Below are 20,585 nucleotides of genomic sequence, written 5' to 3' on the forward strand. Positions count from 1 at the left end.
GATTGATCAGGGTTCTATCTAGTGGCTGACATTGGCTGATGCAGGTCACTGCTGAAGGCCTCAGACTATCTTCACTGACCAACATCGGCTATTAGAGAGAACATAAACAGTGGTTGGTGGAAAAGCACAGTGAGTCTGGCAGCATCTGTGAAGAGAAATTAAAATTCACATTTCGGGTCTGGTGACCCTTCCTCAGCTACAGTCATTTAGAAAAGAAGAGTTGACTTGGTAAGCGTTGGTGCAAGAAAATGAACCTGAGTATTAGTAACGGAGGCTAATGGCAGATGAATTGAATAGATATTTTTAGTCAATCTTCACAAGAGAGAATACAAGTAGCATCCTGGGAATAGCTGTAAATGAGGAATTGAAAGGGAGGGAGGAATTCAAGAAAATTACATTCACCAGGAAAGTAGGACTAAGTAAATTGTTGGAACTGGAATTTGACAAGAACCCAGATCCTGCTGGATTTTATCCTAGGGTCTTAAACAAAGTTGCCAACAAAATGATTGATGTGTTGGTTTTAATTTTCCAAGACACATGGGATTCAGGGAAGATTCCTCCAGATTGGAAATAGCTAATGTAACTCTTTTTGTTCAAGAAGGGAGGGAGGCAGAAAACATGAAACTACAGACCAGCCAGCTTAAAATCTTTCACAGGGAACATGATGGAAGCTGTTATTGAAACCATTCTAATAGGGGACTTGGTAAGTTCAAGGTAATCAGGTAGAACCAACATTGTTTTGTCATGGGAAATCACGTTTAACTAATTTATTGAAGGAGTAAGTTTGCAGATGGCACCAAAATTGGAGGAAGGTTACCTCAGTTTACAATGGGATCTTGATCAGATGGGCCAATGGGCTGAGGAGTGGCAGATGGAGTTTAGTTTAGATAAATGCAAAGTGCTGCATTTTGGAAAAGCAAATCTTAGCAGGACTTATACACTTAATAGAGTCATAGAGATGTACAGCATTGAAACAGATCCTTCAGTTCAACCCGTCCATGCCGACCAGATATCCCAACCAAATCTAGTCCCACCAGCCAGCACCCGGCCCATATCCCTCCAAACCCTTCCTATTCATATACATATCCAATGCCTCTTAAATGTTGCAATTTTGCCTCTTAAATGTTGCAATTATAAGGTCCTAGGGAGTGTTGCTGAACAAAGAGACCTTGGAGTGCAGGTTCATAGCTCCTTGAAAGTGGAGCCGCAGGTAGATAGGATAGTGAAGAAGGCGTTTGGTATGCTTTCCTTTATTGTACAGAATATTGAGTACAGGAGTTGTGAGGTCATGTTGCGGCTTTACAGGACATTGGTTAGGCCCCTTTTGGAATATTGCGTGCAATTCTGGTCTCCTTCCGATCGGAAAGACATTGTGAAACTTGAAAGGGTTCAGAAAAGATTTACAAGGATGTTGCCAGGCTTGGAGGATTTGAGTGAAAGGGAGAGGCTGAATAGGCTGGGGCTGTTTTCCCTGGAGTGTCGGAGGCTGAGGGATAACCTTATAGAGGTTTTCAAAATTATGAGGGGCATAGATAGGTCCTTTTCCCTGGGGTGGGGGACAAAGCCTTTCCCTTGGGGTGGGGGAGTCCAGAACGAGAGGTTTAGGGTGAGAGGGGAAAGATATAAAAGAGACACTCAGGGGCAACTTTTTCACACAGGGGATGGTGCGTGTTTGGAATGGGCTGCCAGTGGAAGTGGTGGAGGCGAGCACAAGTGCAACATTTAAAAGGCATCTGGATGGGTACATGAATAGGAAGGGTTTGGACGGATATGGGCTGGGTGCTCGCAGGTGGGACTAGATTGGGTTGGGATATCTGGCCAGCATGGATGAGTTGGACCAAAGGGTTTGTTTCCGCGCTGTACATTTCTATGACTCTATGACTCGAAGTAACTTGTGCTATTGATAAAGGAGAACCAGGTTTTTTTTTCCCAGAATGCGTTTGATAAAGTGCTACATCAAAAATTATTGCAGAAAATAAAAGCTCATGTTATAGTTGTAACATATTGGCATTGATAAAAAATTGGCTATCTAAAAGGAAGCAGAGTGTAGGAATAATTGGGTCTTCTTCAGGCTGGCAAGATGTCACAAGTGATGTCTTATAGGAGTCAGTGCTAGGATCTCAAATCTTTACAATTTATACAAAAGCTTTAGATGAAAGGATCAAAACTATGGTCACTAAATTAGCTGATGGCACTAAGATAGGAAGGAAAGTGAGTGGTACACAGGACATAAGGAGTCTACAGATAAAGATAGACTCAGTGAGTGGGCAAAGATCTGGCAAATGGAGTGCAATGTGGGAAACTGTGAAACTGTCCATTTTGGCAGAAAGAATAAAAAAGAATCATATTATCTAAATGGTCGGAGACTGCAAAGCTCTGAGATGCAGAGAGATCTGGGTGTTCTGGTGCAGAAATCACAAAAGGTTAGTATGCAGGTACAGCAACTAATTAGAAAAGCTAATAGAATGTTATGGTTTCTTATAAGGGGAATTGAACACAAGAGTAGGAGGATTATGCTTCAAATTATACAAGTAATTGATGAAACTGGGCACTGTACTTGTAGAAGGATGGTTTTAGATTAGATTCCCTTCCGAAGAACAACCCTCCCAGACCCATTCCCCATAGTTACTCCTGACTAATGTACCTAACACTATGGGCAATTTAGCATGGCCAATTCACGTAACCTGCACATCCTTTAGATTGCGGGAGGAAACTGGAGCACACAGAGGAAACCCATACAGATATGGGTAGAATGTGCAAACTCCACATAGACAGTCACCCAAGGCAGGAATCAAACCCAGGTCCCTGGTACTGTGAGGCAGCAGTGCTAACCATTGAGCTACCATGCCACCTGCATGTTAATGCACTTGAAGCAGTTCAGAGAACATTTTCTAGCTTAGACCATAAGACCATAAGACCTGTGTCCACGGGTCCTAGTCTCCTCGTTTAGCTGAAACAATTTCCTAGCATCCACCTTTTCCAAGCCATGTATTATTTTGTACGTCTCTATTAAGTCTCCCCTTAATCTTCTAAGCTCCAACGAATACAATCCCAGTATCCTCAGCCGTTCCTCATATGTGGGACCTGTCATTCCAGGGATCATCCGTGTGAATCTCCGCTGGACACGTTCCAGTGCCAGTATGTCCTTCCTGAGGTGTGGGGACCAAAACTGGACACAGTACTCCAAATGGGGCCTAACCAGAGCTTTATAAAGTCTTAGTGGTACATCTCTGCTTTTATATTCCAACCTTCTTGAGATAAGAGACAACATTGCATTCGCTTTCTTAATCACGGACTCAACCTGCATGTTTACCTTTAGAGAATCCTCGACTAGCACTCCCAGATCGCTTTGTGCTTTGGCTTTATTAATTTTCTCACCATTTAGTAAGTAGTCTATGCTTTTATTCTTTTTGCCAAAGTGCAAGACCTCGCACTTGCTCACGTTAAATTCCATCAGCCATTTCCTGGACCACTCTCCCCACCTGTCTAGATCCTTCTGTAGCCTCCCCACTTCCTCAGTACTACCTGCCTGTCCACCTAACTTCGTATCATCGGCAAACTTCGCTAGAATTCCCCCGGTTCCCTCATCCAAATCATTAATATATATTGCGAACAGCTGTGGCCCCAGCACCGGACCCTGCGGGACACCGCTCGTCACTGGCTGCCATTCTGAAAAAGAACCTTTTATCCCAACTCTCTGCCTTCTGTTAGACAGCCAATCCTCAGTCCATCCCAGCAGCTCACCTCGAACACCATGGGCCCTCACCTTGCTCAGCAGCCTCCCGTGTGGCACCTTATCAAAGGTCTTTTGAAAGTCTAGATAGACCACATCCACTGGGTTTCCCTGGTCTAACCTACTTGTTACCTCTTCAAAAAATTCCAACAGGTTTGTCAGGCATGACCTCCCTTTACTAAATCTATGTTGACTTGTTCTAATCAGACTCTGCTCTTCCAAGAATTTAGAAACCTCATCCTTAATGATGGATTCTAGAATTTTACCAACAACCGAGGTTAAGCTGATTGGCCTATAATTTTCCATCTTTTGCCTTGATCCTTTCTTGAACAAGGGGGTTACAACAGCCATCTTCCAATCATCCGGGGCCTTTCCTGACTCCAGTGGCTCTTGAAAGATCTCAACCAATGCCTCTGCTATTTCCTCAGCCACCTCTCTCAGAACTCTAGGGTGTATCCCATCGGGGCCAGGAGATTTATCAATTTTAAGACTTTTTAACTTTTCTAGCACTATCTCTTTCGTAATGGCAACCATACTCAATTCAGCCCCGTGACACCCTTTAATTTTTGGGATATTACTCATGTCTTCCACTGTGAAGACTGACGCAAAGTACTTGTTAAGTTCTCCTGCTATTTCCTGCTATACTAATACGTATTGAATGGATTGCCTTTTGGGGAACGACGACAGGTTAGTCCTATATCCACTGGAATTTAGAAGAGTCAGAGGTGACTTAATTAAAACATATAAGATCCTGAAAGGACTTGACCAGGTGAATGTTCAAAGAATGTTCCCTCTTGTGAGAGATTCTCAAAATGGGGTTGTAGATTAAAAATAAACAGATGCCCATTTAAAACAGAGATGAAGAGTCACTGTTTTTTCTCTCAGAAGGTTGAGAGTCTTTGGAATTCCTTTCCTCAAGAGGCAGCGGATGCACAATCTTTAAATATTTTGAAGGCAGAGTTAGATAGATTTCTGATTACCTGTGGGCTGAATGATTACAGGGGATATACAGGCAATGTAGAGTTGAGTTAAGATCAGATTGGCTCTGATTTTATTGAATGACAGAGCAGACTCAAAGGGCCCTATTCTTGTTCCTTGTTTGTATGTCTTCTTATTAGCTTCTGTGAAATACTGAGAGCTGAGATGGGGTGTGGAAGTACCTATTTTAAACACCGACCTTTAACAACAATGCAAGGATGATGATTCATTTAGGATACGTTCCACTAGGACATGAAGAGTTTTTGATTGTTTGTACTTTTTTCTGAAATTGAGGATAGCTTTAAATATTTAGGCATCACGTTACATTAGATTCCCTACACTGTGGAAACAGGCCCTTTGGCCCAACAAGTCCACACTGACCCTCTGAAGAGCAACCCACCCATTCCCCTACATTTACCCATGACTAATCCACCCAACACTACGGACAATTTAGCATGGCCAATTCACCTCACCTGCACATCTTTGGACTGTGGGAGGAAACCGGAGCACCCGGAGGAAACCCACGCAGACACGGGGAGAACAAGCAATCTCCACACAGACAGTTGCCCAAGGCAGGAATCGAACCCAGGTCCCTAGCACTGTGAGGCTGCAGTGTTAAACACTCAGCCACCGTGCCAACCCGTGCCACTGTGCTAAGCTACATCTTTGAGTGTTGCTTTAAACACATAAATATGTCCCATAAACTACAGATAGTAAATGTGCCAACCATTAATGCATTAATGCCTATCAAATTAATGAATGCATGGATAATTCAGGTTCACTGAGCTGCAATAGGAGAGTCCATTCTCATGCAATATGAAGGGATAATGAAACCCCAAAGGTGCTTCTTGAAAGTACCTGGAGCATCATTGGTTGATATGATTTTCAATGCAGTGCAGTCTCTCTGATAAGCAGCTATGTGCTGAATGCTTTTTAAAGGAGCTTCTGTACTGCTATAAGTCACCATTCAGTTGTTGTTGCAATATTCAGGCACTTTCTTCTTAAAGACCACCACTGGACCCCAAGTGAATGAAAAATTGAAATGTGACCACTGATGTGAAAGGAATGGACAAGCCTGCATTGACTATTAAAAGGAAAGAAGCCAAAAACAAACTTAAGCACAATATTATAAAACCATTGAGTGCAAAAATGATAGTTGACATATATCTCCGAGATCATAAATGTGAAAATTGGGTGGAATTATATTGGGGCCTGAGCTTTGTTGTCTATGAGATATTTGTGGCAGAATCAGACAAGAAGACCAGTGAGACCTATCTCGTGTGAGGACCAACCCGAGCCAAAAACAAAATCAATGCAACTCGTACATCGAATCATAGAGATGTACAGCATGGAAACAGTCCCTTCAGTCCAACTTGTCCATGCCAACCAGATATCCTAAATTAATCTAGTCCTATTTGCCAGCACTTGGCCCAAAAACCCATCTAAGCCCTATGTATTCATGTACCCATCCAGATGTCTTTTAAATGTCATAATTGTACCAGCCTCCACACTTCTGCTAGTAGCTCATTCCATACATCCACTACCATTTGCGTGAAAAAGTTGCCCTTTAGGTCCCTTTTATATCTTTCCCCTCTCACCTTAAATGTCTAGTTCTGAACTCCCCCAGGGAAAAGACCTTGTCTATTCACCTTATCCATGCCCCTCATGATTTTATAAACCTCTACAAGGTCACCCCTCAGCCTCTGAAGCTCCAATGAAAACTGCCTCAGCCTACTCAGCCTCTCCCTATAGCTCAAATCCTCCAACCCTGGTTATATCCTTGCAAATCTTTTCTGAACACTTTCAAAAAAAGTAAGCTTTAGCGCAATTTCTTTTATTTACAGAAAACTTGATCGGAAGTCAATGCACAAACTACAGCCTTTCAAAAGGAGTAATTAATCTCACTTCCAAAACTGATGAAATTTCTGCTTCTTTCTCCAGCGAAGTTGCCAGACCTGTACTCTGTTTACAATATTCTCTGTTTGTATTTTGAAAATTCATATTATTCCCATGTGCTTGAAAGAAAAGTACCATTGAATCAGATTTTGATTATGTTTTAGCCTCTTCGTTTAGATTAGATTCCCCACAGTGTGGAAACAGGCCCTTTGGCCCAACCAATCCACACCGACCCTCCGAAGAGTAACCCACCCAGACCCATTTCCCTCTGACTAATGCACCTAACACTATGGGCAATTTAGCATGGCCAATTCACCTGACCTGCACATCTTTGGACTTTGAGAGGAAACCGGAGCACCTGAAGGAAACCCACGCACACACAGGGAGAATGTGCAAACTCCACACAGACAGTCGCCCGAGGCTGGAATCAAACCTGGGACCCTTGTGCTGTGAGGCAGCAGTGCTAACCACTGAGCCACTGTGTTTAAGTAAAAAGAGATGGAGGGGGCACAATATATTTGCAATTTTTTTAAACCTTAGGGTGTTAACATCAATAAATTTGAATACGGAAAGATAAGAAGCTGTGAGAACCACTACAAGAACAGACTTGGTTTAACATGTGTGATTATACAGGCTAATCATTTTACCCTCTCTCTGCCACTAAATGGGTACAAATGCAAGTCTACCTTGAGCATTTTGTGCAAATTTGTCAGCTCAGTGACCAGTGTTTGCACAGTTTGCTTCCCTGAAATCCTCTCATTGCCTCAACCAGAAGATTAGGTGTAAACAGATAATCATTTGCTTCAAAGAAGTCTATAATGATCATGCATTTAAAACAAACTTGCAAAGCATCATTCCTCTCACAATAAATACCTACTGTGAGGGAAAAAACATTTTCTTTTAGGAAGAGGGAGACCCAACACTTCTGTAAGACTATCGATCCATCAGCATTGTATTCTTCCTGGCCATAAGCTTCTGAATGAAATTATTGTTCAACATCTTGAAGATAATAGTCTGTGATTAAAGAATCACTTTGGATTTCATGATAATTGCTTTTCCTAATTGCTCAATCTTTCAACGACCAAAGTGATAATCAGATGGATTACGTTTGGCTTCACATAGTTTGTCATCTGTTTTTGAGATTATCTCAGATATAGTTAAATCCTTTCCTTTGATTTTTTTGAAAATGTACTTTTCAGTTATTTCCAGGCGTGTTGTTTTTAATTGCTTTACAGAGTCCATCTGTTATATCGCTCAAATGTTCCAGAGGAGAAAATATTGGCTGTTCCTCCTAAGGATCCAGAAGATAAGAGCATGATTAGTCTTTGCTTACTTGCTGCTCCATTTACCGTTTTAATCTGGAAAACCATTTTTCCTAATGGTAAACTGAGATCTATCGAATGACTTGTAAAGACACAATAATTGACCTATGGTTTAGGGATAAAAGTCAGTAAATGTTCAGTAGATACCCCTAAAGTACCTTCACAAAAGTATAGCAATCCTTTATTTGACAGCTTGTGGCTGGTTTCATGAAAAGTGAATGTTTACGTGAACTGACTTTAATTGAATCACAGTTTCCCATTAAAAACAATGTAAAAGCTTTGGTTATATCTGTAGGACCTTTCTGATTAGAAAAGCAAAATTAAAACATTACACACTCCTAAAATGGTAAAGAAATAACTTATAAAATAAATTTCAAATTATCAAAGAAAAATTGCATGGTGTGGCTCACTGTCGATCCTGCTTCCTGTACCTTATACTTGCTATATATCTCACTCTCAGACTCCACTGCATTGTGATGAAAAAAGTAATTACAAGGAAATGCCACTTTGAAAATGCAGTGGAGAGACAATGGGATCTTGAGGAATAGGTAAAAACTGGATTAGTGATGCTGGAAAAGCACAGCAGTTCAGGCAACATCTGATGAGCAGGAAAATCCCTGGCATAACAGACTTCATGGAAATTGCCTGAAAAATTGAAGATTACAATTGAGCAACTGGAACTCTCCAAAAGACTCCATTTAAATTGGAGAATTCAGAGGATTCCGCTAATGTAAACAGTTATTCAAGACAAGATAGATGAGTGAGGTGCCGGAAGACTGGAGGTTGGCTAACGTGATGCCATTACTTAAGAAAGGTGGTAAGAAAGAGCCAGGGAACTATAGACCGGTGAGCCTGACATCAGTGGTGGGCAAGTTGTTGGAGGGGATTCTGAGGGACAGGATTTACATATAGTTCGAAAGGCAAGAACTGATTAGGCAGCATGGTTTTGTTCATGGAAAATCATTTGTCACTAATTTGATTGTGTTTTTTAAAGAAGAGACGAAGAGGATTGATGAAGGCAGTGCAATTCATGTGATCTATGGACTTCAGTAAGGTATTCGACAATTTCCTCATGGATTAAATCACATGGAATAGGTAAGATCACATGGAATACAGGAAGAACTTGCCTTTTGAATACAAAATTGGCTCGAAGGCAGGAGACAGAGAGTGGTGGTGAAAGGATGCTTTTCAGACTGGAGGCTTGTGACCAGCAATGTGCCACACAGATTGGTGCTGGATCCTCTGCTTTTCATCATTTATATAAATGATTTGGACATGAATATTGGAGGTATAGTTAGTAAGTTTGTAGATGACACAAAAATTAGACATAAAGTGGACAGCATAGAAGGTTATCTCAGAGTACAACAGGACCTCGATCAGATGGGCCGAGGAGTGGCAGATTGACTTTAATTTATATAAATGTGAGGTGCCACATTATGGAAAGGCAAATCAGGGCAGGACTTACACACTTAATGGTCAGGCCCTGGGGAGTGTTACTGAACAAAGGGACCTTCGAGTGCAAGTTCATTGTTCCTTGAAAGTGGAGTCACAGTTAGACGGGGGGGGGGGGGGTAGTGCAGAAGATGTTTGGTATTTACCTTTATTGGTCAGTGCATTGAGTATAGGAGTTGGGAGATCATGTTGCAGCTGTACAGGGCATTGGTTCGACCACTTTTGGAATATTGCATTTAATTCTGGTCTCCCTGCTATAGGAAGGATGTTGTGAAACTTGAAAGGGTTCAGAAAAATGCCAAGGTTGGAGGACTTGAGCTATAGTGAAAGGCTGAATAGGCTGGGGCCATTTTCTCTGGAGCGTCACAGGCTGAGGGGTGACCTTATAGAGGTTTATAAAATCATGAGGAGCATGGATAGGGAGAAGAGTCAAGGTCTTTTCCCCAGGATAGGGGAGTCCAGAATTAGAGGGCATAGGTGAGAGGGGAAAGATTTAAAAGGGACCTAAGGTACAACATTTTCACACAGAGGGTGGTGCATGTATGGAATGAGCTGTCAGGTCTTTTCCCCAGGATAGGGGAGTCCAGAATTAGAGGGCATAGGTGAGAGGGAGAAGGTACAACATTTTCACACAGAGGGTGGTGCATGTATGGAATGAGCTGTCAGCAGAAGTGGTGGAGTCTGGTACAATTACAACATTTAAAAGCCATCTGGATGGATATCTGAAAAGAAAATGTTTAGAGGGTTATGGGTCAAGTGCTGACAAATGGGACTAGATTAATCGAGGATATCTGGTCGGCATGGATGAGTTCGACTGAAGGGTCTGTTTCTGTGCTGTATGTCTCTACGATTCTGAATAAAACCCTAATCTAATTCCTGAGTAACTGCTAAACTTAAGTCTCAACCTACCAACACTCATTCCCCTGGGACAACCCCCATCCATCTATCATCTCTCCCGGCCCCACCATATACACTCCATCACTTCCTTGGCTCCTTCCCACTATCTGCCTTTTCACCTTACACACCTGGCATCCTACTTTTCTGGCAGCCTATGTCCTACCCACTTGGTATTCCATCTTGGTGGCACCCCAATCTCATATTTACCCTCATGTACATATCCTTTCACAGGAGCTGTCAAACTGACTGCCTGTGAGAAAAGGGAGTGTGGCTTTCTTTCCCTGAACTACCTTGCACTATGAGGGTCCTATATATTCCTGCATTTCTGAAACAGCCCTGATCAGAATCATTCATCAGAAATGTGGTGTTCTTTCAAAATATAAAAGGAGGGAACTGGAATCTGATTGTGTCATTGCTCATATGTGATTTTACACATTTTCATATATGGGAAAATCCAGTTAAAAATGTAGCACATGGAATTGAACATAGTGGAGCACTGATCTGAGGTGTACAAGATATGTCAGACCAATTTGTGTCATTCACAAGATTCACTGGTTTGTATATCAAACAGAATTCTGATTCCTCCTCAGAAGTTTACTAAGTATCTTACCAGATAGCAACATCACTTTTTGAAATGTTTAGGTACACATGTTAAATTTAAAAATAAAACAGAATAGAAGTGGTTTCATTTGTTTCCTGAGGAGCATACTTCCAACAGTAAGAAAGACTAACTGACCTTCAGGTTTCCTCTTTAGTGTAACTGTAAGCTGACACTGTGCAGAATGTGCATGGCATACATTCCACCCAGTCGGGTCATAAAATGCATTTCATGTGTTTAAGAATAAGTTAATTAAGTGTATGAGGGAGAGAAGAAAATGAGATAAATTTGAGTTAGATGAATTAAGGTGGGAAGTGGCTCAGGCAAAGAATAAATATAGAGTCATAGAGATGTACAGCATGGAAACAGACCCTTCGGTCCAACCCGTCCATGCCGACAAGATATCCCAACCCAATCTAATCCCACCTGCCAGCAGTTGACCCATATCCCTCTAAACCCTTCCTATTTATATACCCATCCAAACGCCTCTTAAATGGTGCAATTATACCAGCCTCCACCACTTCCTCTGGCAGCTCATTCCATACACTTACCACCCTCTGTGTGAAAAGGTTGCCCCTTAGGTCTCTTTTATATCTTTCCCCTCTCACCCTAAACCTATGCCCTCTAGTTCTGGACTCCCTGACCCCAGGGAAAAGACTTTGTCTATTTACCCTATCCATGCCCCTCATAATTTTGTAAACCTTTATAAGGCCACCGCTCAGCTTCCGACGCTCCAGGGAAAACAGCCCCAGCCTGTTCAGCCTCTCCCTATCGCTCAAATCCTCCAACTCTGGCAACATCCTTATAAATGTTTTCTGAACCCTTTCAAATTTCACAACATCTTTCCGATAGGAAGGAGACCAGAATTACACGCAATATTCCAACAGTGGCCTAACCAATGTCCTGTACAGCCGCAACGTGACCTCCCAACTCCTGTACTCAAACTTTATAGCAAAAGATCACAGTGTCATGCAATTAAAATGATATATTGAACAGACCCAGATTGCTGTTTAGTCTTTCATATTTTAGAATGGGTTGCAAGTTCCGGTTCATTAATATGTAAATCCCAGAACTTATTTTAAGTGACATTCTCGAGATAACTTAAGGTTTTATTTTAAAAAGTGACATGTCAGCTGAGACAATGTATTAAAGGTCTGAGGTTACAGACTGTCTGTATCCCAGTCTTGAGTCAGACTTATTCTATTTCCAAAGTAGGAATTTATAAAATATTATATGGATTGACTGCCTGCATCGACTGCCTACAGGTTGTGCGCTTTTTCAGCAAAAATAGAATGTATCTGCAAATACAATTGTACAAGTGCAAATTCACCCCATAGACTTGTGTGCGTGTGTAACCGATAGGGTACCCTTCATTGTCCAATACCTCCAGGGGCTGAGAAACTGCACCATGTTCTTCACAGCCTGCAACACATTATCAATGAGGATGAGCACCTTGGCAAGACCTTCCCTACACCTCCACTTTTCGCCTTTAAACAACCGCCAAGTCTAAAACAGACCATTGCTCGCAGCAAACTGCCCAGCCTTCAGGACAACATCGTACAACCCTGTCTTGACAACCACTGCAAGACGGGTCAGAGTGTTGACATGGATACCACCATTGCACGTGGGGACACCACCCACTAATGTATACGACAGGTACATGTGACTCAGCCAACGTTGTCCATCTCGTACACTACAAGCAATGACGCCCTGAGGCTTGGTACATTGGGAAGACCAAGTAGACACTATGACAATGTATGAATGGACACCACACAACAATCGCCAGACAGGGATGTTCCCTCCCAGTCGGGGAACACTTTAGCGGTTAGGGACATTCGGCCTCAGATCTTTGGGTAACCATCATCCAAGGCAGACTTCGCAGAGTGGAGGAGCAGAGGCTGATAGCCAAATGCAGCACCCATGAGGATGGCCTCAAGTGGAACCTTGGGCTCATGTCACACTACAGGTGACCCCACTAACCAATCACAGACACAAGCACACGTACACACTCACACAGACCCTCTCTCATACACATGCTCTCTCTCAAACACACACACATACACCCCCCAAACTCTCACACATTCCCTCTCACAGGCTTATACTCTGTCACATTCACGCACACGCTCTACCAAGCACACACACATGTAAACACACACTCTCACGTGCACTCACTTGCGCACTCTCTCTCCCTCACATTCACACATACACATATATAAGTCGATGGGGCGAATTTGCATTTGCAGAATTGTATTTGCAGATACATTCTATCTTTGCTCAAAAAGCACACAACCTGCAGGCAGTCAATCTATATAACAATTTATAAATTCCAACTTTGGAAACAAAACAAGTCTGACTCAAGATTGGGATACTGACAGACTTTCACCTTTAATACATTGTCTGAACTGAGATGTCACTTTTTTTTAATAAAACCTTAAGTTATCTCAAGTATATGACTTAAAAGAAGTTTTGGGGTTTACATATTAATGAACCGAAACCTGCAACCCATTCTAAAAGATGAAAGACTTAACAGCAATCTCAGTTTTTTCAATATATCGTTTTAATTGCATGACACTGTGATCATTTGCTATATATTGTCTTATGATCCTGCCCCACTCATTTCCTGATGGAGAAACACTCTGAAAGCTAGTGCTTCCAAATAAACCTGTTGGACTATAACCTGGTGTTGTGTGATTTTTAACTTTGTCCACCCCAGTCCAACACCAACACTGCCACATTATATGCAGAGTGAGTAGGATAGACTCCGGTAGAAATTAAAATTAAAAAAAAACATATATGGATGAATTTTTTTCTGGGTTGAGGAGTCTAGGAGCCACAATCTTAAGATATAACAAGCCATTTAAGGCGGAGTTGAGCAAAAATTCCTTCACTCAAATAACTTTCTCCTGCTCTTAATTTCTCTATTTATCAACATCCTGCTTCCTTCAGCCATTGAGAAAGATTTAGGTAGGGATTCTATGATTCTAGCTACTTGTTTAGATTGTAATGACATCAAAGATACGAAGAGAAGGAGGAAATATGGCATTGAGATAGAGATCATACTGAATGGAAGAGGTAGCTTGAAGGGCTGAATGGCCTACTGTACTGTGTTGTTCTATGAAAGACTGAGGGGGCTGGTGCACATGCGCGCCAGCGCGGCCCGTTTGTTTACACGGAGTGCGTGCGGCAGCAGTCACGTGAGCAGATGACGTGGGCGCGGGGTGTCGAGGCCCTGCTGGCGAGGGATCAGGTGAAGGGAAGCTCACAGGTGAGCGAAAGGGAGTGCGGGTTCAACTCTCCCGGTCCGGGGGCACGCTCCACAAAACCATACCGACAGCGGCGTCGCGGGGTGAGTGAAGGGAACCGCTGTCTGTCTGACTGGCAGGCCAGGCCCGTCCCGTCCTGGCGCGGCCCGTCCTCTCGCTTTGTCCCTGTCCTCCCTCGGCCCCGGCTGACGTGAGGTTGTCAAGGCCCCATAGCACAAGAAAGACAGAGGGAGAGAGGGTTGTTGACGTCTCGAGCCGGAGCGCGCGAGCGTGTGTGGTTGTTGGGGATGTGGGGGCGGAGATGGCGGATCACCGCTTTGATTGGCTGGTTGTGCTTTGAGGGACAGACCCCTTGTCGGATAGGGTCGCACGGGGTCCTGGAAAGTGGGCGGGATGACCTGATGGGTGGGTGGCTGGCGAATCAGATGTTGAGCAGGGCGGGCCGTTGCGGCCCTGAGAACGGGGCGGGGCTTGGTTTTCCAGTTAGTGTCAACCTGGTCAGCTGTGAAGCAGGGAAGAAACTTCTGGGTGGCACGCTTCCCACCGTTCCCCAATCACCATTCCTTTACTTCGTTCAGTTATTATTTCCCGAGGAGTATGCAGTTACGTACCTATATGACAAGGATTTGTTGACTTCTAGTCTAATTTGGACATCTGCAAATATACCAACTTTAATAGACTGATCAAAAGGACAGGAGAGTTTCTTTGTTATTTTTGATCTTAACAAGTAGGTTGTTTTGAAAACTTGCGCAATTCATTATGAAAAAAATGAGATTCTTCCGTTGTTTTACATTTAGCAAATTTTTTGAGTATGGAGGTTTTGCGATGGAATTGTCAAAAAGTACCTCTTAGTTTCTTGGTAAATCACTTCCCAAATAGCTATCATTGTTCTTCATTGTATATTTCATGTGAATGTGATGTTCTCTAATTATACAAGTTCTTTTGGTGAGATTTTTAAGAAGGTTTGTAATTTCTTATATTCCATAAAGAATACATTTCAACCAATTTGCCAAATGTTCATCTGGTAATGTTTTATTGAACAGCTGAATATTGGATAATGTTACTTCTTACCATCTTTGTCACTTTACATTTTGAGTATTGCTGGAAAAAAGATGCTTTTTGACTTGCACTCATCAGGACAATTTACATGAATAACAATATAAAAGGGAATAACATTTTATACTGTAGTAGGATTGTGCTGATTGGTTGGCAAGTAGTCTTTGGTCAAGGCTTTGCCATGGAGAACACTCCAATGACATTTGATAGAAATCTTCAGTCTCACCCAGTTATAAGTATGATTTAAAACAAGTTAGTGAAAGATTTTGATATGCTTAACACATAAGAAACTTTGTCTATTTTCACTATGTCAATTAGGAATGAAGCAATTAGGATGAAGATCGTTAGATTCTGATCATTGATACTGAATCGTTTGGAATCAAATGCAAGGCTAAGTCAGACTGTGCTTTGAAATCCTGACACACTGTTAATCACAGAACTTCAAGTGCATTCTCTCAATTGCCATAAACTAATAACATAACCTTTGATTTTAACCAGAGTTTGAAGCTTAAACTCCATTCACCTCTCTAGTTAGAGCTTTAGAAAATTCTGTTTTCATTTTACTGAACATTGAAATTTAATTACTGAAGAATGATTTGAGATCAAGGACAACTTAACATGAAGCATTTTTTTTTCTAACTGTATTAATGTTATGCTTAATGGTGAATCCCTGTTCCAAATGTAGTCCTGTTAATTTATAAGAACAAGGTCCACCATCACTACCTTCCGAGGATGGTTAAGAATAGGAACATACAAATTATGAAATGACAAAAGACCAAGATCCATCTGGATTCTTCTACCACCCTCATAGATGCAAGATATAATAACAATAAATTTGGAGATTGAACACTGTGATCAATCTCCAACAAACCCAGATTTGACACAAGAAAAATGCAAATGCCATTGATGGAGGTCGAAGATTGCAATCTTACCTAGTGAATAACCAATTGATGTCTTAAATTACTTGTATAATGCATTCCAAAATGTCATTTTCTGAAAATCATTTTAATTTATGTTTGAATAATTAGTACCATATCCACCATCTCTAAAAAGAATCTGTAACATCTTTTGGTCATATACTCATTGAAACAGTATTCCCTCAAATTAGTTTTGAATTTAAATCCTCTCCAGCATAGACCATATCCTTTGGTTCTATGTCTGCCTCAGATGAAATTGCTCTTGTGGCCTACATTATCTAGATTTTTGTTTAAAGAATTCCAAGCAGAGCAGTTGTGTCACCCTCTAATCCTTTTATCTGTAAGAACGTTCTTGATCTATTTAAATTCTCACTGTCAGTCAAACCCTCCAATCCTGCAAGGAATCTTTTGCTCTCTTCTGTACAGGATTGTGAGAGACATAATTCTACTCAGTATTCTCAGAGTGGTTGCACCAATAAATTTACTTCCATATTATTAATATAAGGGAATCCAATTATAATCTGCAGAAAATCCAGTCATCTGCGTGGAACATTTGAATTATACGCCAATGCTAACTTGGTAGATTCTTGCCTATTATTTTAGGGTAAATTGCTTGGATGCCATTCCATGAAAAAATAAGTTTGTAATCTGTGTTTGGATGAAATTGTCCAGTTTTAATGTTGAAAATCTGATAGCTGGGTAGTTTTTGGCATTCCTTTCTTAGCTGATATAAAGAGACAGTTTTGGTGCTTTTATGTGGAATTTTTCTGCAGCTTGGACTCCTTGTCCTGGAATTATTGGAGATGGTGCAGTACCTAACAAGGAATCTTCTGCAGTACAATGGGGTAGGAATATACTCTACTGATTATTCATGAAAATGCAGATCTCTTGAAATGTACTGTGAACATAGAGACCTGCTAATGGCAGTATACAATATTTGGTTAGCCACATGCAAGTTCTTTTACAGTGCTGTTAGTCAGGTCAACAAAACAATTTGCCACAATGTTTTGTGCCATCTCAAGGATAAACATAATTGTTTTGATTTTCGATTTTTAGGTATGCCTCTAATTTCACCAGTAGGACATGGTTTTCACATTATTACAATTTCTGACATAGATCCAGTTATAGTGTTCTACTCTTTGGCTATAGGGAAGAGGAATTTGCAAGAATTGGTGGACATAGGGAAATTGATTAAAACAAAATAACAAATGATACTGTATGATCAAAAGATTGTTTGTGCTAGAGCCCATGATGAGATGTGTTATTACTTCAAAAGCCAACATGGGCACTAATAAAGTTAAACTGAGAGCACCATAAATTAGTTATTGCATGACAACAAGCTTGAAGATTATGTATTGTGTAGAATGACTGAGAGAAGAATTCCAGTTGAGCCTTAGGAAAGAATGAGTTTAATTTAGATGCTATGTAATATTTCTTGAATTAATTACAGTACACATGTGGGATGGGTGTTCAGCAATTCAAGCCAAGGGTGTGCAGGTAGGGCCACTTATTTAGAACTTAAACTGAGGCAGGTTCAGATCAACAGTAGCTCTTCCAGTGTCATTGAAGCAAAGACACCAGTCAAGACTAACCATAAGAGATTGATACTTAAGGCACCCTTGATATGGGGAATTTTAAATTGAATTTCAAAAATACATTCTGTTGAAATATGAGGAGTTTAACTGCTATGATTTTCGAATCACACACAAATGAGCAAGTTTGGAACCCAATTCCAAATGAAATTGTTGCTAAAAATCTATCACAGATATTGGAGATTGAATGGGAACCAACGTACAACTGTGCTGTTCAAAAGGCATGTCATGAGAAGCTATTCAAAGACCATCCTTTGATTTTAAAATTTGCTTGCTAGTGATGAATTAATATAAATTCATAATTCTTCTTTACGTCAGTTAATAAAGTTAATGGTAGCTAGATGAAGGCAAATTTTAATTTTAAATTAATATGAAAATGCTGGAAATACTGAGCAAATTAAGAAGCATTTGTGGAAAGAAATGGGGTTAATATTTTGGTTCAAGTTATGAAATGGTAGAAGGGACCAAAATGAGACCAAAAAGGTTAATGGAACTAAAGATAAATCTGGAGAAAGTATAAATGTTTATAGCCGAATATTGGAAGGTTAGGGACACATCTTTGCAAATTTTAGGTGCTATGGGCTGAGACAAGACAGAAGTGCAGGTAGATACCCAGTGTATGAACTGTCCATCAGTCATATACTGATAGTTATCCTGATCCCACACTCCAACTCAGATGTTTTCCATCCCGAGTGATTCTGGCACATAACCTGGTGTCCAAATTATCCATATTTTTAAGCTTATTAGATAAATGAACTGCATTTCCCCAACTCCATCTCCATTAGAACAGTGTAGGAGCCCAAGCAGTGAGACATCAAAGTGAAATGGGACAGTAAGTTATAGTGACAAGTAGCTAGATGCTCCATGTCAGGTAAGTGGACAGAACAGAGCTGTTCAGCAAAGTGATCATCTAATCTGCATTTTGTCTCCCCATCGTAGAGGAGAGTACATTACTGCATAATGTGTTGTACGAGTAAATCTGGAAAGTGTGTTTGGGCAAAAAGAGTGGAAATGGAGGAATTGAAAGGATGGATGTTGCAGTTCATGCATTTGAATGGGAAGATGCTAGGGAAGAAAAACCAGGACTTGTGGTGAGGAAGAATGGACTCGGATAAAATTGATGGAGCAGTAATTTTGGAACATCGGAAGGGGAGGAAATGTATTTGGTTTTAACTTTTATTGCTTTCAGCTTGTCAGAATATGACAAGGTAAACTACTTCAGCTTCCTGGATTTTTTTGGGCCATTAAACTAATATCATGAAATGAATAAGACCAAGAATTAAGAAACATAATCATAAATTTATATTAGATGTATTCAACATGACTCAGTTCTGCAAATAAGAATTTTCATCCATATCATTTTAAATCTGGAAAAAAAAGTGTTGTGAATTTTGAAACATGTTATGTACTACATGACAGTTATATTAAGATTGTCAGCCAGCTCATCAAAACTGCAGTCCTGCCCTAAAGATGTACAAAACTGTCACTTGGCATTATTTTACATGTTCATCTGTATGAGTATTTCCATAGTCAAAACTCTAGATTTGAAACCGTCTAACTGCAGCCCTATTTCAGATCAAAATTCAAACCAATGTTTTATTTCCAAATTAAACTACAATGGTAAATTTAGATGTTTCTCCTCACTGGAACTAATTCCTTACTGGCATATTTGCCTTACAGTCCATAAAAGTGGAGGTTCAGGGTTCTTTGCATTAAGAATTGAATATAATTTGTACAAATAATTTCAAGTGTAAGTAACTGTATGCAATTAGCATTTTATTTTGCCTTAGGGAGATTTGAATCTGCCAGCATTTTGACTGACCTATGAATTCTAATGCTATCTATAAAATTACGTAAGAAATGTGAAAGTAAAATCAGAATTTAAAAATAAATAATTGGGAAATGCATTTTGAAATGGAAAATAGTGTTCATGACATTGCATTTCTACATGCATGAGACAGATTTGGGTGGGATGGAATACGTATCTTTAATTAAAAATTAATTATTTTAACAGCGTTTATTTAACACTGGGTCAATCTGATATCATTGGATTTAAAATAATTGCTGTAAACAAATAATTGTTGTAAACAAATATCTAACTGCTTTAAGGTTCATTGTTCAAATGAGAACCTAATACTTCCAATTCTTAAATACCAACAACTCTATTTTTTTAACATTAAAATGTACTTTGTTCTGGAAATAACAAAAACAAATACTTTAACATACACCCAATAAAATGGTGCACTATCACTTTTTTAATCTGGAAATTGGTTTAAATATCATAGCAGTATCAATGAGGTGAAGCCTTTATAAGTGTGAATGTGGTTTGAGTGTGTATGTAGACAGATCATAAATCTTTCCATTTGTTGAGTTTCCTGATTGTTGAATGCATATATCCTTAATTTAAAAAACAAATTATAATTATGCATGTTTTAATTATTTCAGTGCATTATATAATTTGTCACTGTTTATTCTCATTTATGGAGTTCTAACCCCAACCCTACCACTTTTAGCTCTGTCACTATTAAATGTCTTCAATGGGAAGAAGTCAGCCTAAACGTGATCTTCAAAGCTAAGAGAAAAGATCTTGGATTTGATTTGTGTCATAGAGTCATGAGTTTATGCAGCACAGAAACAGACCCTTCAGTCCAACTCGTCCGTGCCGACCAGATATCCGAAACTGACCTTGTCCCATTTGCTAGTATTTGGTCCATATCCCTTTCAACCCTTCCTATTTATGTAGCCTTCCAGATGCCTTTTAAATTCTATAGTTGTACCCACATCCACCACCTCCTCTGGCAACTCATTCCATGCATGCACCACCCTCTGCGTGAAAAGGTTGCCCCTCGGATCCCTTTCAAATCTTTCCCCTTTCACTTTA

General features: G+C 40.4%; 1 protein-coding gene and 1 long non-coding RNA gene across 7 annotated transcripts in view; one reads left to right on the forward strand and one right to left on the reverse strand.

Moving 5' to 3' along the window:
* LOC122564864 lies at nucleotides 1-14,292 on the reverse strand. The gene is made up of 3 exons (XR_006316029.1): nucleotides 14,205-14,292; nucleotides 7,485-7,898; nucleotides 1-88 (listed from the first exon to the last, which is right to left on the reverse strand). It is a non-coding gene; the product is annotated as an uncharacterized LOC122564864 (long non-coding RNA).
* Nucleotides 13,567-20,585, forward strand: part of zbtb43 (zinc finger and BTB domain containing 43) — a 17,683-nt gene continuing 10,664 nt past the window's right edge. Inside the window, exons 1-2 of one of the 6 annotated variants that reach the window (XM_043720225.1) lie at nucleotides 13,567-14,141; nucleotides 16,886-16,957. In XM_043720225.1, the coding sequence (XP_043576160.1) occupies nucleotides 14,079-14,141; nucleotides 16,886-16,957 (135 nt within the window). In that variant the 5' untranslated portion in view covers nucleotides 13,567-14,078. The other 5 variants (XM_043720228.1, XM_043720227.1, XM_043720226.1 and 2 more) reach the window with 5 other exon arrangements.

Source organism: Chiloscyllium plagiosum, chromosome 30 (genome assembly GCF_004010195.1).
Source record: "Chiloscyllium plagiosum isolate BGI_BamShark_2017 chromosome 30, ASM401019v2, whole genome shotgun sequence".
Lineage (NCBI taxonomy): Eukaryota > Metazoa > Chordata > Chondrichthyes > Orectolobiformes > Hemiscylliidae > Chiloscyllium > Chiloscyllium plagiosum.